Source organism: Diplotaxodon limnothrissa, linkage group LG10 (genome assembly GCF_057381915.1).
Source record: "Diplotaxodon limnothrissa isolate DT_005_m linkage group LG10, D_limnothrissa_male_GT1.1, whole genome shotgun sequence".
In the NCBI taxonomy this organism is placed as follows: domain Eukaryota; kingdom Metazoa; phylum Chordata; class Actinopteri; order Cichliformes; family Cichlidae; genus Diplotaxodon; species Diplotaxodon limnothrissa.
Window position 1 is genome coordinate 36087762 of NC_140605.1, and position 16373 is coordinate 36104134.

At 46.6% G+C, this 16373-nt stretch overlaps 1 protein-coding gene across 1 annotated transcript in view; it reads left to right on the forward strand.

Moving 5' to 3' along the window:
• Nucleotides 1-1299: 1299 nt before the first annotated feature.
• The window catches only part of LOC146624909 (dachshund homolog 2-like), a 30660-nt gene continuing 15586 nt past the window's right edge, over nt 1300-16373 (forward strand). The window contains exons 1-2 of the mRNA XM_085364774.1: nt 1300-1715; nt 15404-15516. Coding sequence (XP_085220900.1) covers nt 1300-1715; nt 15404-15516 — 529 coding nt within the window. The remainder of the gene's footprint in view (nt 1716-15403; nt 15517-16373) is intronic.

Consider the following 16373-nt stretch of genomic DNA (forward strand, 5'->3'; position numbering starts at 1 on the left):
AAGAACACAGCTGGGAGTGACTGACAAGATGAGAAAGGGGAAGCAAAACTCAATGCATTTACATAGGACACAGACTTTCAAAGTAAAACAGGAAACATAACAGACTTGACTAGGAGGGAACAGCAACCATGGAACACAAACAGAAACCAAAAGATTAGAAAAGATAAACAATGACAAAGTCAAAGTTCAATAATGATACAAAGACTCAAAACACTGGGTCACTGACACAGGACCAAACGCTGTCCCAGCTCTCGCCTTTCTGGGACAATAAGACCTGTGAAAGATTTGGGTTTTAAAATACAGTCTGCCACAGGTTTGTGCAAAGTTGCAGAACTATTTGAAACAGAAATTACATTAAACAAATTGGATTCTAATATTCAGACACGTGTGCTAAACACAGGGCCAAATGTTCAGATAGCCAAAGGTTTTGGAAAGTTCTCGATGTACCTGCAGACATTACTAGTGTGCAGCTGATTCGACGTCCTACACTCCCCCCTGTGAGATGTGATGATTCATGTGCTGAGGTGTTTTTTTCTGTTCTCAAACTGATCTCCCTGTTGGAGCTCAGTCTTTGTTTTCCTCGTCTTTCCTCGTGTTGTGCATTTTCTATGGTTTCGGTTCCGGGTCGCTGCTCGTTGGGCGACCGGCCAGTGCTACCTAGCCTGACCGGTCTCCCCAATGTGATGTTTGTGTTTTGTATGTATGGTCGGCAGGGCATCTATCTTAATTGCTCCTTGGGGATAAATAGAGTTTTTTTGACTTGACTAAACCACAGATGTCCAACTCCAGGCCTCGAGGGCCGGCGTCCTGCAGGTTTTACATGTTTCCTTGATCCAACACAGCTGGTTTAAATGGCTAAACGACCTCCTCAACATGTCTTGAAGTTCTCCAGAGGCCTGGTAATAAACTAATTATGTCGAATTATGCGTGTGTGTGTGTGTGTGTGTGTGTGTGTGTGTGTCTACATACATGTATTATTTTTGTGAGCTTTGTTTAAAACATCAGTAAATGAATAAAAAAATAAAATAAATGTAAAAAGTCGAAAACAAAGTGAACGATAAACCTCAGACTCACCTGTCAATCATTCACCTGTCAGAATCACAGCCCCGAAGCCCCGCCCCTGGGAGCGCTGTCCTCAGCCAACGGTAGTCTTGTCCGTCTGTGGCGCCCGCGTGTGATTGGCTGGATCCTGATTGGCTGTTGGCGGCAGAGAGGAGGGGTGAGAGCGGAGTGGAGTCAGCGTGAGCGGCTGCTCGTGGACAGACGCGCGCGGGCGGCGGATTAAACAAGGGTTCGGACATGGCGGGCTCCTCCATCCGGACCTCCAGCCCTCACACCGACCCTCTGCTCCACTCCGACCCGCCTCACAGTGCTTCTGTCCCGGCCGGCCCCTCGCGGCTGCCCGGCGGCAGTGTCGCGCACGCGGACTGCCGGATGGTGGACGTGCACGGCGTGCAGGTGGCGTCGTTCACGGTGGACGGTGCGGAGCTGCTGTGCCTGCCGCAGGTGTTCCAGCTGTTCCTGAAGCACCTGGTGGGGGGGCTGCACACCGTGTACACCAAGCTGAAGCGCCTGCGCATCAGCCCCGTGGTCTGCACCGTGGAGCAGGTGCGCGTGCTGCGCGGGCTCGGAGCCATCCAGCCCGGAGTGAACCGCTGCAAGCTCATCAGCAGACCCGACTTCGAGACGCTGTACCGGGACTGCACCTGCGCCAGGTGAGCCGGGCCGGAGGGAGGAGGGGATCAGCTGGAGTTTAGTTTCCTTCATTGATTTGATTTGAGTTGTTTATTTGAGGTTTTCTGACACCGGAAACGATCAGCGTGTTTGATCAATAACTTTAAATAAAGTGAAAGCGTTTGAGCAGCTGAGCGCCTGATGAAATCAGCTGTTATTGATTGTTGATATTTTCTGTTGTTTGTATTCTGTATACCACCTTTTTAAACGGTAACTGTAACGGAATACAGTTACTCCTATGTTCTATTTTAAATACGCTGGTAAATGTACTCTGTTACACCCAGCACTGTTTGGCTGATCGATTAGCTTCAGCCAAACACGCCACTCTCAGAGCCAATCACAGTGATCGGGTCAATAATGATGATGACGATGATGTCATCAGCATGTGTGTGACATATGGACGAACATGCTACCAAAACAAGTTGAAGCACACACACACACACACACACACACACACACACACACACACACACACACACACACACACACACACACACACCTTGGTCTTTCTGCTTGCATGAGGACCGTCATTACCATTAGGGCCCGGTGGGGTCTTGTCACGCTGAGCCTTAAGGGGAAGGTGGCTGTCATCTATATCCTGTTATGATATTATCGGTCTGTGGTTTATATGATGATTCCTGCAGGTCCAAAGACATCACTGTGCCCTGTACTTTTTAATCTTTAACACCCTCCACTCAGTGAATCTTTGGTCGCTGCTGTTCGTCCTGCGGTAGAACAAAGACACAAATTGATATGTTAGGGGAGTGTGTTTGTTTTTGTTTGGCAGGCTCGAAAACATTTGTAAATTAAAATTAGGATTGCCGCTTATGAAGAGATCCACCAGCATGAGGGGACAGAGGCCCCCATTAAACAGAAATTAACTCAGTCCCCACAAGAACACAAAGACAAGTTCACAGAAACACAAATCTTCTGAGTGCCAGTGTCTGCGTCGCATCCAGGTGTGTGTGTGTGTGTGTGTGTGTGTGTGTGTGCGTGTGTGTGTGTGTGTGTGTGTGTGTGTGTGTGTGTGTGTGAGTGTGTGTGTTTAATCACGTGAAGGTAGGTTTCTGAACGTGGATCAAAATGTTTTTTTAATTATTGGATTATGTAAATACCCCTCAACTAATTAAATTAACAAAGAGAAGCTCTGTGTGCATGTGAGTGTCCGCGCGCGCCACGTGCGCGCGTGTCTGTGCGTGTGCGTGTGCGCGCAGCGTGCGCGTGCGTATGTGTGTCTGTGTGTGTGTCCGTGCTTGCATGTGTGTGTATGTGTGTGTGCGTGCGCGTGCGTGTGCACGCGCGCGCCCTACATGTTGTATGGTGTTCATTGATGAGGATATTCATAGAAATACAGACTTTATCATTTGAGCAGCCGTTTCCTGACTGCAGTCATCACAGCTGGAACATCAGCCTGTAGCAGGACAGTGTTAATGTTTTTAGTCCTTTATTTATCCAGGTAAAAATCTCATTTTCAAGAGAGACCTGGCATCATGGCAACAAAAGTCAAAAATACATGTACCACATCAATACATAACATCTAAAAAAAATACAATATCCCGCACAAACATGTGAAAAATATACAGTAACAGATCAACTGAGTGCGACATTAAAAACAGTCACACTGAGTAAAACAGTGACATCACACATGCTCCATCAGTATGTATCATCATGTTGGACCTGCTTCACTCATGAATGTAAGAGTTAAAACAGGAAACAAAGCGTTTTTGCACTTTACTGCTCGTGTTTGAAGCTTTAGCTGACATGCACTCAGTGGGCGCTCGCAGGTCAAGTTTTTTTTTTTCAAAATTATTACTCCTGTTAAAGTAGGTCAGCTGTTCAAGAGTCTGATAGTAGTGAGGAAGAAGGAGCTGTTGAGTCTGGATGCTCTGGATTTCTCACTTCTTCTTTTTTTTTTTCCTGTCCCGTTTGGATCTTTAACCATCAGAATTGTTGTCTTGAGGCCAAGAAAGATGCCCAACGGATTTACTTTAGCAAGTGGATCATCATGGCCTTGCCATATTGGTCCATTTGATTGACCTTTATTATAATTATGTATTTATTTTATTTTCAGTTGTTACAGACGAGAGACATGACTGGGGGATAGGACAGGGAGGGAGAAAGAAGGAAAGAAAGAAAGAAAGAAAGAAAGACACCTGGATAACCTGTCGAGAGAAGAAAAAAAACAGAAGAGAGAACAAACAACAAAAAAGAGCAACATAACAAACACAACACCATCACAATACACTAGCTAACAGTAGATACTAAATATTAAATGTTATTGTGCAGCACGCAAGATCAACAGCGCACAATGTGCTTTGAGGTAGCAGCCAAGAAAGGTGTACATATAAATGGCCCACCCTGTAGTTTGTGTCTGTGAACACCCGTGTGTACACCTGTCTGCACACCTGTGTGGATCAGCACGCTTGTATTCAAAAGGTTTCTCCATGTAACGATCTGCTTGGGAGTTTGGGGAGCCATAGCCCCGCCCCCCCAGGGTATGAAGTAGGTATGGAGGTGATCCAGGCCCCAGAGTACGAGAGCCCAAGGAGGACCATCGAAGGGGCAACCGTGCCACCCTCCTGGGAAGACCTGAGGAGAGCCCCAGACGAGAGGCCACCCAGCAGCCACGGAGCAGAGGCCAGAGGGGGTTGCAGTGACATGCCCACGGGCTCTGCCGGCAGCCATCTGTGCCAGAGAGGACCGAGCCCCAGGTCCAGAGGCCTGAGGGCACCCCACCCCCCGGAAAGAACCCAGCCGGGCCACAGGCGCCAGGCCCCGCCAAGCAGCCACCAGGAGTGAACCAGTACATACATGAGCACCCAGCCCTGGACACCAAGAACCACCAACGCACCGACGTATGAGGGCACCAGCCACCGTCAGGGAGTGTGGTGAGGGGAGACAGGCCTCCATACCTCGGAGAGCCTGACATGTTCACAGAGAGGTGGCGTCTAAGACCCGACCTGACGTCTAGACACAGGCGAACAGGCGCACGCATTCCCACCCCCATACACATATAAACAAATACTCAGCACTTGCCCGACATGAAGACAGACACAAATAGACACTGTACACACAATCATACTCCCCAAACATACTCTTTATCCCAGGTCCAGGTACCGCCCCCTTATCGGGCAGTAGCAGGGAGGCCCCGCATCCCAGACCCCAATCTGACGGCCGACACTCCTCACAGGGGTGAGTGGATTTCACACTTCTGAACCTTCACCCCGAGGGCAGATGGTAGATACTCTGCAGAGAGGGCAGCGGGGTCCTGGTGATCTTCTCCACAGTTGTTATCACTCTCTGCAGGCGTTTGCGGTCCGTAGCAGTAGTGCTGCCGTACCATGCAGCTGGTCAGTGTGCTCTCCACAGTGCAGCTGTACAACCTGCTGAGGATCTTGGCCGACATACCAAATTTCCTCAGCCTCCTCAGGAAATACAGCCGCTGCTGAGCCTTCTTGACCAGCTGTGTGGTGTTCAGTGTCCAGGTGAGATCCTCAGAGATGTAGACGCCCAGGTACCTAAAGCTGCTCACCCTCTCCACTTCAAGGCCCCGGATAAACAGCGGCTGGTGAGGCCTCCTCTTCTTCCTCGTGTCCACTATCATCTCCTTTATCTTATCAGTGTTGAGGGTGAGGTTGTTGTCCTCACACCATGATACCAGACCGGCCACCTCTCTCCTATAAGCCGCTTTGTCCCCTCCAGTGATGCGACCGATCGCTGGAGTGTCATCCGCGAACTTCAGTATGGTGTTGTCTTTGTTGGAGGCGACACAGTCGAGGGTGTACAGGGTGTAGCGGATGGGACTGAGGACGCATCCCTGTGGGACGCCAGTGTTTGTAATAATGCTGGCTGAAGTCCTGTTGTCAATCCTGACAGACTGGAGCCTGCCAGTCAAAAAGTCCTGTAGCCAGTCACAGAGGGTGGGGTGCAGGCCGAGTGTAGACAGCTTGTGAGAAACATGTAACAAACATGCATCTGTGGGTTGAGCATCAGAGTCGGGGCACATTGAGAAGACTCTTGCCTGGTGTTGTTTACTGGATGACTGAAGAAGCAACAGTTTGACTTAATGAGCAGGAACCTCAGCAGCATGTGGAAGAACCACAGATGTCCTCTGTTGCACTACCCAAAGTCCTCTCCTTCGGGTGGCGCTGTCACTTGGTGTTCACGCTCTCTGCGGTAGAGCATCACTTCCTGTTCCTGTTCCACCACACAGTGGTGTTTTTGAGTAGCTTATCTGCTTAGCAATTTAATTAAAAACTTTTAGATAACTTCTGTTTTCATAGTATAATCTTCACGTGCTTCATCCGAAGCACACTCTCTGCCAAGCTCTTTAAGTTTGTGCAGCTTCCCCGCTTGAAAGGGATTGATGCATCTACCACAGGTGTTTCACTGGATTTCACTCAATGACCAGGCGGATCTTTTGTTTTTCTTTTAATCTTCTTTTCGGCCGTAGTCAGCCATAGGTGAAAAATCTTTTAAATACAAACCAAAAAACCAAAATACAAACGTTTGTTATCACACCTCTGTGAATATTAACCAAACCAAACCTTTTTTTAACACATCAATAGCAGTGCATAAGCTTTGCAGCACAATATTTACTTGAGTATTTTTAAATGCTCAAATTATGTAATTCACTCTAACGATTGTACATACTGCTTTCTATAAAAGTGCAAAATCAAATGACCAATCTGCATTAGAACTTAAACAGTAAACAATAGTATTCATGACCAGCTTCTCTTGCACTTAACCATATGCAAGCATTAACAGTCTTCCATATGCAGACCGACGATAAACAATGGTGCCGCTCGTAAACAGGCGACCAACCCACGGCACAATGCTAATGCTATGTAAGCTAGTGGCAGCCGCGATTCTTTAGCAACCCGCTTCAATCAGTTTTTGAACTTAGCCAGGAACCATTTCCTTACCGGCTGCCTCCCTGGATTTATAGATACATCAGCTCCACACAATATCCCTGCCGGTGACAACTTATTAGTCTCAATATGCGTACTCGTGTGTACTTGCGTTCTCGTGTACTCATGATACGTCATCAGTTGGAGACCAAGTACTGTTCCACTTCGAAGTACGCATCAAGCCGAGAACGCGAAAAAATCCCGGATGTGTTCTCGCTCCCGCCTGTTTTATCGAGCATGCATCGGTGGTGACTTGTGTGGACTGGTACAGCTAAATATCCCAGAATGCATTCCGTCCAAAACTCAAACGCGGCAATGGTGGAGGAGCGCGGCTAAAAACTTTTAAATATTTCTGGGTCACAAAATAAACTTTTAAGATATTTTCAGGCAAGAATGTAGCTGTGTAAGCTTCAAATATCTGCTCGGTTTATCAAGATATCACATATTTCTAAACGTGTAGACGTCTGTTAACCACCAGCCTGATAGCAAAGCGGGAGGTCAAGGATTACTAGAGCCCGGCGAGAGCAGCGGACTCCCGCACATCGTTTTCAACGATGTGCTCCCCGGGCGCCCAATGGCTGCCCACTGCTTCACTGAGTGAATGGGTTAAATGCAGAGAGGAATTTCCCCACGGGTATCAATAAAGTACACGTTCTTAGTAGGGGTGCAACGATATTCGTATCGATATTGAACCGTTCGATACAGTGCTTTCGGTTCGGTACGCATATGTATCGAACAATACAACATTTGTAATTTATTTTATCAACTTTCCTTCTGACGATGCTGTCGGTGTTGAGCGTTCAGTGAATCTGCGTTCGACTACTCCGCCTAGGCTGCACTGTCGAGCGCAGATCCACTGAGCGCTCAACACAGACAGCATCGTCAGAAGGAAGAGCGCAGGGCAAGCTAGCGAGACAGAAGTTAAGCTCTCTGTCACGGCCGAGGCCGCTTCAAAAGGTGACAGGACTCAAATGCAGGACGCTGAACAGCACGTAAGTAGTTTTAGAGACGATGTTTAATTACTCAGTAAGTGTTCATAAACTGGAAAGTGAGGTTAACAAGTGCAAAGTGCCACAACTGAATCACAGGGGTCTTAAGCAGCCTGGGCTAAGTAAGCAATCTGGTCTTGGTCAGTGGGAACAGCAGTTCCGGGGATTGGGCTGGAGGGAGAGTCACACTGGGTCCAGGGAAAGGGTCAGGGTCACTGTAAATAGAGTACAGACGTTCAGGTATGGGTCAGGAGTAATATGGATAAGCTGTTCGTTCAGAATCCTCCTTTGTACTGCGTACTTGCCGCGGGTGGTCGGTGGTGACGTGGAGGGGTGAGTGGTCCGGGTGTGTGGTCTGAAACTCCTGGCGTGGAGGCAGAGAGGCAGGCAGGTGGTTCGGGTGAACAGCCTGTGGGACTGTCAGGTGGTCCAGTATCCGGGTTGGAGCTCTTCGGCAGAGATTAGTGTTTGGCAGCTTGGTGTGGCTATGAGAGAAACGCACAATGAGACAAACACACAATGAGACAAGGTAATTCACAAAGCAAGTGCGAAATCACGGTGGTGGCCTGCACTGACTAGGGTTAGCTGAGAATCTGGCGAAGAGAGGTTGAGTGCGCTGGCCTTATGAGTCCCCGGCTAAATTACCCACAGGTGTGAGCAATCAGCAGAACACTGAGGCCCCTCCCAGGGGTGGAGATGCCGGCTCGGAGGGAGACACACTGGCACACACCCGGACCATGACACTCTCCTTGCAACATGGCAAATTGAACCTCCCCCACCCTCATTCAGATCTGGCGTTTGGAATTATTTTGGTTTTCATGTGACGTATGACCCTGAGGGTAAGCGAGTCATGGACTAAAGTAAAACAGTATGTTGGATGTGCCACGCAATGCTCAATTACATGGGTGGGAACTAGTGTGTTAGCGCAGTTAGCTCGTTAACGTGTTGGCCGTCTAGCCCCATGCACGGGGCGATCCGCGGTAGCTCGTTAACGGAGATTTGCCGTGTTGTGGCGTTAACGTCATTTCAACGAGATTAACCTGAAAGCACTAGTGGGAACACGACGAATATGACTGCACATTTACGCCGACATCATCCTAGTGCAAAGACAAGTGGAAGCAGACAAAAACAACAAGCATGCATGCTACAAACTTTACCCGAGTCATTTAGACAGCTGTTAGCACAGGATTCTCCTTATGGGGACCTGATATGTTTAATATGCTGCTGAGAATATAGCCCAGAAGAAGTATAGTTTTTATTTTGGAAAGAGACATTTCTCTGTAATAAACTCTCTTTTCCAAAGATGAGTGATTCCTCAATCAGATACAGGGCTCGCAATATCGCTAGCCCGACGTCCCGGAGCTAGCGATTTTTCCAGTCGGGCTACCAAAGTCTATCTCTGCCCTGCCCGTCGGGCTATTGTAGGAAAAATATATGTCAATGCTTTTGCATTCTTTCAGAAATGTAGCTGGGTAATTATGTCATTGGCATCGGTGAGCCACCGTCAATATGTGACATATTGAAATCGCGTTTGAATTTGCGCTTGTTTTTTTGCTTTCACTTTGCAATCGCGCGAACTGTGTATAGAGAGCGACAGCACTGATCTGTGAGTGATGATAATTTGTGCACCAATTCCTCTGACATCGTCTTATTAATCGTTAGCTTACTATGCAAACATGACAAGTGAAATCTCCCGCAGCTTAAACATGTGAGAGGTTGATCGCGCAGAGAATCGCTGAGCTTATGTGAGTCCGTGTGTAAAAGTAGCAGGATATATATTTTAGTTCTGCTGAGCCAAATAAGACAGGTCAGGGTGAAGAAGTGACAGCCAAAGAAAAGCTTACCACAAAACGGAGAAGTTATGACAAATGAGACTATAAGGCAAAAAGAAAGTGCAGCTTTATGGTTTCATGGACAAAAGAATTTCTGTGGCTGCAATATGACGAGCTAAATAACCAGGGCTGCACATAAGTGGTCCGCAGGTGCGCATTCGCTGTCAAAATAAAAAACATGCACAAGGGTTAGGGTTAAATTTAAAAACTGTACTTTTGAGTTAAAATATATATTTATAATTTTAATAAATGACAAATTAAAAAGGCATGAACATTTTTTTGTATCGAAAAAATATCGAACCGTGACACCAAAGTATCGAACCGAACCGTGAATTTTGTGTATCGTTGCACCCCTAGTTCTTAGATAACATCGAAATGTTAATGTTTGGTTTATTTCAGTGTTTTATTTGTTCCTGAGTAAATTGGTTTGGCTGAGATATTTTTCAATTCAGGAGGAAACATTTTCAAACTAAACCTATCAGCATGTTAATACGTGGAGATTCTGAAGGCTGCTTCAAAATGATCAGATTATATTTCAAATATTTGTTCAGTTCTCTTCCAAACCCCAGCAGCTGTCTATTGTAATTTTTGAGTGTCCACTAAAATAAAAATAAAAGCATTCTAAAATCTCACCTGTTTCGCTGTGATTAAAGTTAAGCTTCATAACATATTACTCACAGTTAAATTAAGAGGGGACGGCAGTAAAAACTCCGGACCTGTGACATCATCAAATACGCTGGTGTTCCAATTGTACAAATCGCGAGTCCGTGCTCGCGTTCTCGGCAAGTCCGGACTCGCCGAGAACGCGAGTATGGAGTTGCGTACATAGGATTGAGAAAGGGCCATTGAAAGAATTATACTGGGTTAGTGGCAATTTCCTGTTGTTCCCTAGTTCGCCTTCTTTTTCTTCCCGGACAGAAAAACAGACACAACATTAGTTCTACCCAGCTTGCCCTCCAGCCTGTCACTTTTACTTCTTTGTCTCAGGACTCTCCACCTCCTAAACTCGGTTTGACTTGACACTCTCCGTGTACTCACTACCTAATTTATAGCCAAAGTATTCACTCACTGTGTCTTTACTGTTTCTCTATCTTAGCTTTGCCGACTCGCTAGCAGCATGGCCTCTTCACCTGTCCCTCCTGCACTTTCCTGCTCATTGTGTCAGATGTTTAGTTACTCCTCAGCCTCCTTTAGCAGTAATGATACTTGTAACAAATGTTGCAAATGGAGGCCAGGAGGGCAGCTGGGGAAAGAGGGCGGCTGGGTGACGGTGAGGAGGAAGCATAGTCTTAAACAGAAGCCCCAGGTGCACCACCAACCTGTTCATGTGTCTAACCGGTTTTCCCCACTCGGCGACACACCCGCCGGGGGTCAAACTCTGGTAATTGCCGATTCTGTTCTCAGACATGTGTCCTGCTGCAACAACAGCACTACCACAGTTTCCCCAGAAACTGCACTGTCTACTGATCATCATCATCAGTATTATAATTATCATTATTATTGTTATTCAGGTAATGCTCACCTTCTGGGACATGTGTGTGTCAAACATGGAGACAGGAAGGGTTTGTTTCATTGGCATTAGAAGGATCTGTTTCACACCTGTGCAGGTTGGATCTTTGTGCTCTGTGTTAGCATCCTCCTGATGCATCACTCAAGAACTTAAGACAGGACGGCCTGAATTGATGGTGCCTGTTCCAGATGTTAGTAGTTAGGGCCTAAAATCCATATCGCAATATAATTTGAAGCATGTGCGGTAACGATATATATCACGATATGTTCTTTTCTTCTGTATAACGTATTTTCCACACTTAAAATCCTTTAATTTTCTCAAAAATTGAGAGTGTGCCTCATGTATGAATTCTGGTTGTGCTTACTGACCTCGAACCGATTTTGACTGCAGAAATCTGTTAAAAATGTTTTAGTACAACTTTGGTAAGCCGCGCTGCTTGATGGATTGTCAGAGCATTACGGCGGCTGTGGTGAGGAGCTTCGCGGAGTAATCTGGGTCCAAAACGCCGTCCACTTCAGGTCCCAAAGTCAAACGAACACTGAGAGTTAAAAACGGTCTGAATTCTTTCATCTTTAATTAAATCATCAGCGTTGCTGCTTTACCAGGTGTAACAATTAAGTTTAACATCCAGGCATCCATGAAAACAGAATTTATTACATTTAACGGAATTAGAAGTTAGCAGGAAGTTAGCTCGCTAGCTTCCACCTAAACATTTCATACCGTGCTCTGACTGAGAGATTTTTGAAACTAATTAATATGTACAGCTCTGCTATCATTTCCAACATAAATGAATAATAATAATAATAATGGATTGCATTTATATAGCGCTTTTCGGGGCCCTCAAAGCACTTTACAATTCCACTATTCATTCTCTCTCACATTCACACACTGGTGGAGGCAGCTACAGTTGTAGCTACAGCAGCCCTGGGGCAGACTGACAGAAGCGAGGCTGCCATATCGCGCCATCGGCCCCTCTGGCCAACACCAGTAGGCAGCAGGTGAAGTGTCTTGCCCAAGGACTCAACGACCGAGACTGTGTGAGCCGGGGCTCGAACCGGCAGCCTTCCGGTTACACGACGAACTGCCAACTCTTTGAGCCACGATCGCCCTAAATGAAGACAGAAAACTAAACAGCAGTGGCGTTTGCAGGGTTACTGAAGTTGGACTAGCTGGTATATAATGTTGTGCTACGTGATTGCTAGCGACACAGCTATGTTAGCATAACATTAGCACAGTGAAGCTGGAGGATGAACACCAACTTTTTTTCCACTCGATAAAAGTTAACGTGACGGATTCTGGTGGTCAGGGACAAATGCAGTCGCATAGCAGGATGCTGTACACGGGCCAAACTTCAGTCAGGAGAACAACTGAGATCATTCATCCACAATACGAGGTTAGTCATTAATATACTGCAACAACATGGGAACAGAGCAGCTGCAGAGAATTCAACATTAATGAATCAATGTTACTGAAGTGGAGGAAGCGCAGTTTTTGGCTTTCCCCATATTTCAACAGTGCTTCATCTCTTTGCTGTGACTGTCGCCATAATTTGCAGATGATTATGGTTGTAGCCGCTGCGATGCTTTTGACCAAAACAGGCGCAGCTTGATGACATCATCAACATGCGCTATCGCGATAGAGCGATATAGTCAAAGGTCGTGTCCAAATTCATGGGCTGCATTCTCCTGAGGACCCGGCCTTCGCGGTCTACGTGGGCCGGGTCCTCAGAAGATCGGGTAGGCCGGAAGTAAACGGCCGTGAAATTGGACGGTCTAGCCTTCTGATTAGCGTCACCGCTGTCTCGGTGGAGTTTAATAAACTCAGCCGTCTGCTCCTTGCTGTCTAAAATATAACAGGACACTGGAGTAAACTCTCGGCCATCTCACACTTCTGTTTAATCAGTTTTCTGTTTGACGTTTAGTCAGCTGTGTAAAAACCAAGGAGGAACCCACCCGGGGGATTAATAAAGTTTTATTTTATCTAATCTAATAACTTTAATCTCAGCCAAACCGATTTACTCACGAACAAACAAAACACTGAAAAAAGCCCAACAATAACATTTTTAGGTTGTCTAAGTGACTTATATATTACGTTTGTCACGGCGAATTACACACAGTAATTCGGCGTGCCCGTGTGGCGTGCTGGCTAGACCCAAGCGCGGCGAAGGCTAGCGGTGGGTTTGGAGCAGGCACGCAGTTATTCTAGTAACGATCAGTGCACGAAGCGTGGCTTCGGAACGGTCGTTACCGACAGAGAGCGAGCGGAGCCGGGAAGAGAAAAAGGATTGAAGGGATAATCACTCACGGTTGCTGAATCAGGCGGAGACTGACGTCGGCAGAGTTTCGGAGCTCCTGACACGAAGAGAATGATGTCTGAGCGGCGAACAGGTGGGTGGCGTCTCTCTTTTAACCCCGGCCCCGTGATCAGCTGATCACAGCTGATCACCGGCTGACAACGTTTAACCCGAGCAGCGAAAGTCCGCGGTGATCTGAAAATGATGTGCCGGGAGTTGTGCCATTCTCGGCCGCATCAGTAACCCTCGAGCTCCCGGCTAGCTATCGAGCTGGTGGGTAGCAGACGTCTCCGAAAACGTCGAAGCACTTTAGCAAAGATGCGATATCTTGATAAACCGAGCAGATATTTGATGTTTACACAGCTACTTTCTCGCCTGAAAATATGTTAAAAGTTTATTTCGTGACCCAGAAAGATTAATAAGAGTAATTTTTAAAACTTAGTAGCGGCCGCCATTAGCCGGAAACTGGAGCTTGGCTGGGCCGCGCTATGAATTCTGGGATATGGTGGGCCACGAAGGACACACCCGACCCATCCTTCAAATTCGGAAAAAGGAGCACGCATTTGTCGGCTGCATTCGGAGGGGTCTACGAATTTGGACAGCCTTCGGCGCGTCGCTGTGACGTAATCGGTCTACAAATGCGGCCTCAGGAGAATGCAGCCCATGAATTTGGACACGACAAAAGTCTCTATCGTTGGCCAAATTTATATCGTTTCTATCGTATATCGTTTATAGCGCCCACCCCTATTAGGAGTGTTGATTCAAAGGTCAACAGAAACTGTGTGTAACTGACAACTCCAACACACAATGTGTACAAGAAACAAGACAAAAATATAAAAGATGTAAAATTTCAAGCTGCCTGGAACTCACAAACTGAACAATTAGAGAGAAAAAATACTGAAAAGACACAAACTACAAGAAAAATAAATAAAAACAAGGACCAATGTCACAGTTTGTAAGCTCTACGATGCATTATCGGGACACAAACCTGAACCCTCAAACACACACACACACACACACACACACTTTGTTCTTCGCAGTTTTTTGGTTTGCTGTTTTCAGAAGTAACTGCACTGGCCTCACTGGGTTAAACTGGGTTCACTGTGTGTGCACATAAAGGATCTCTTGTCCCAGTTTAATTAAGTGTAGAAAGCCCAAACACACACACACAATTTAATTTACTGTGTGTGGGCGGGTCCTATCAGAGCTGTCAATCAAACCCTGACCTGTGGGTAACCCCACCCCACCCCCGGACTGTCTGTGTGTGCGTGTGTGTGTGTGTGTGTGTGTGTGTGTCCTGATAATGCATCGTACAGCTTAGGTCCCCTCAAGGTTAGTGAGACAAACGTGTGTGTTCACAACAAGCTGAGGTGGGCACACTGGGACCTTAAAATGTATGTAAATTAATCTGATTACTCTGTGTAACCCACTCAGTTCTGCTTGTATGGTAGCATTATTATCACTGAGATCCTTTAAATGATTTTTCCTTTATTATTTGGAAACTAAAGGATATTTTCTGTAATCATTGACATCATTTTCTTGTTTTTTATCAGCCCATTGTTTTAAGTTTGGCTCCGTATTATTATCTTTATTGCTTTTTATTCCTACTCTTGTATTTGTATTGACTGTGTTGTCATTATTATTCTCTTCTAATATTTCAGTGGGGGAATATTGTTTTCTGTCACCTTTGATTTAATCTTTTATCTTCGCTCTTTTATTTTCCATATTCATTCTCACTACACTGATTCCTGCCTCACTTCCTGTTCTGCTGTGAAATACAACAACAGGTAATCAAGTGACTCTTGATGTGTGTGATTAGTAGTTTTAATATTTTAGTTCCTGGTGTTTGTTTCCTGTCAGTAACATTGGTTCCGCCCCTCTGTCTGAGCCGCGCGGCGCTTCTCTGAAAGTCTTCCCCGGGGACGATGAACTGCCTCCAGCAAAGTCGACATCAAACAGATTCATTCATGAAGCTAAAACACGACATTAACCTGGAATACTGAAAGTGAGAGAAAGATAGGCCAGCGCTCATTAATTATTCACAGTTGTTATTTAAGGTGGAATCTACTAAGGTGGTCGGCAGCCTTCTTTAAAGGAACGTCCTGCTGAGTTTCTAATGTCTTCACCTCTCTCAGCTCTCGTCCAGGTCGGCCTCCTAAGAGAACGCTGGGCGTGGCCTCCATGACTGAAGGCTCCAGGCTCCTCCCACCACACAGTCTGCTAAGCCCCACCCTGCTGTCTCAGACAGGTGAGTGAGACAAACTGTTACACAGAGCAGATGAATCAGCAGGTGGTAACGTGGCTTCATCTGCTCTGAGTTTTTTACTGTAAAAACATTCTGATTACTGAAATCAAAATGTGATGAAGCTACTACAGCGACGCCTGGAACGCCCACAGAGGGCGCCATCTTTACTGAGGGTAGCAACAGCAGTGTTTGGCTGAGCTCAGAATCATGAACACCGGAGACGAGACCACAGGATCTCAGCCTGGGACTGTTTCATGAAGCAGGACTGAGCCTGCTGTTGTATATCCAGCTGTAACAGGTGTTACAGGCGTTACACAATTCATGTTTTTCTGTGTGGAAGCTTCAGGTTTATTGTTCCACACAGCTGATGGACACTGTGGCCCAAAATGTGACTCTCCAAACTCCGAGTCATGAGCCGCCCCCGGCTGACGGCTTCACACGTTCGTTTTTTATCATTTTTAGCTACAAATGTTTGGAGACAGTCAAAGAGGCTGAAGCGGTCTGAGCATGTGCAGAGGAGGGAGGGTGGAGCTGCAGGCAGGAGGAGAAGAGGAGGAGCTCAGAGGAGGTTCAAGGATGCAGAGGGTTGGAGTGAAACACAGACACACGCACAGACTCACAGACTCACACACACACACACAGACTCACTCACACACACACACACACACACACACACACACACAGACTCACACACTCACACACACACAGACTCACTCACACACACTCACACACACACACACACACACACACAGACTCACACACACACACAAACTCACACACACACACAGACTCACTCACACACACACACAAACTCACACACACACACACACACAGACTCACTCACACACACACAGACTCAC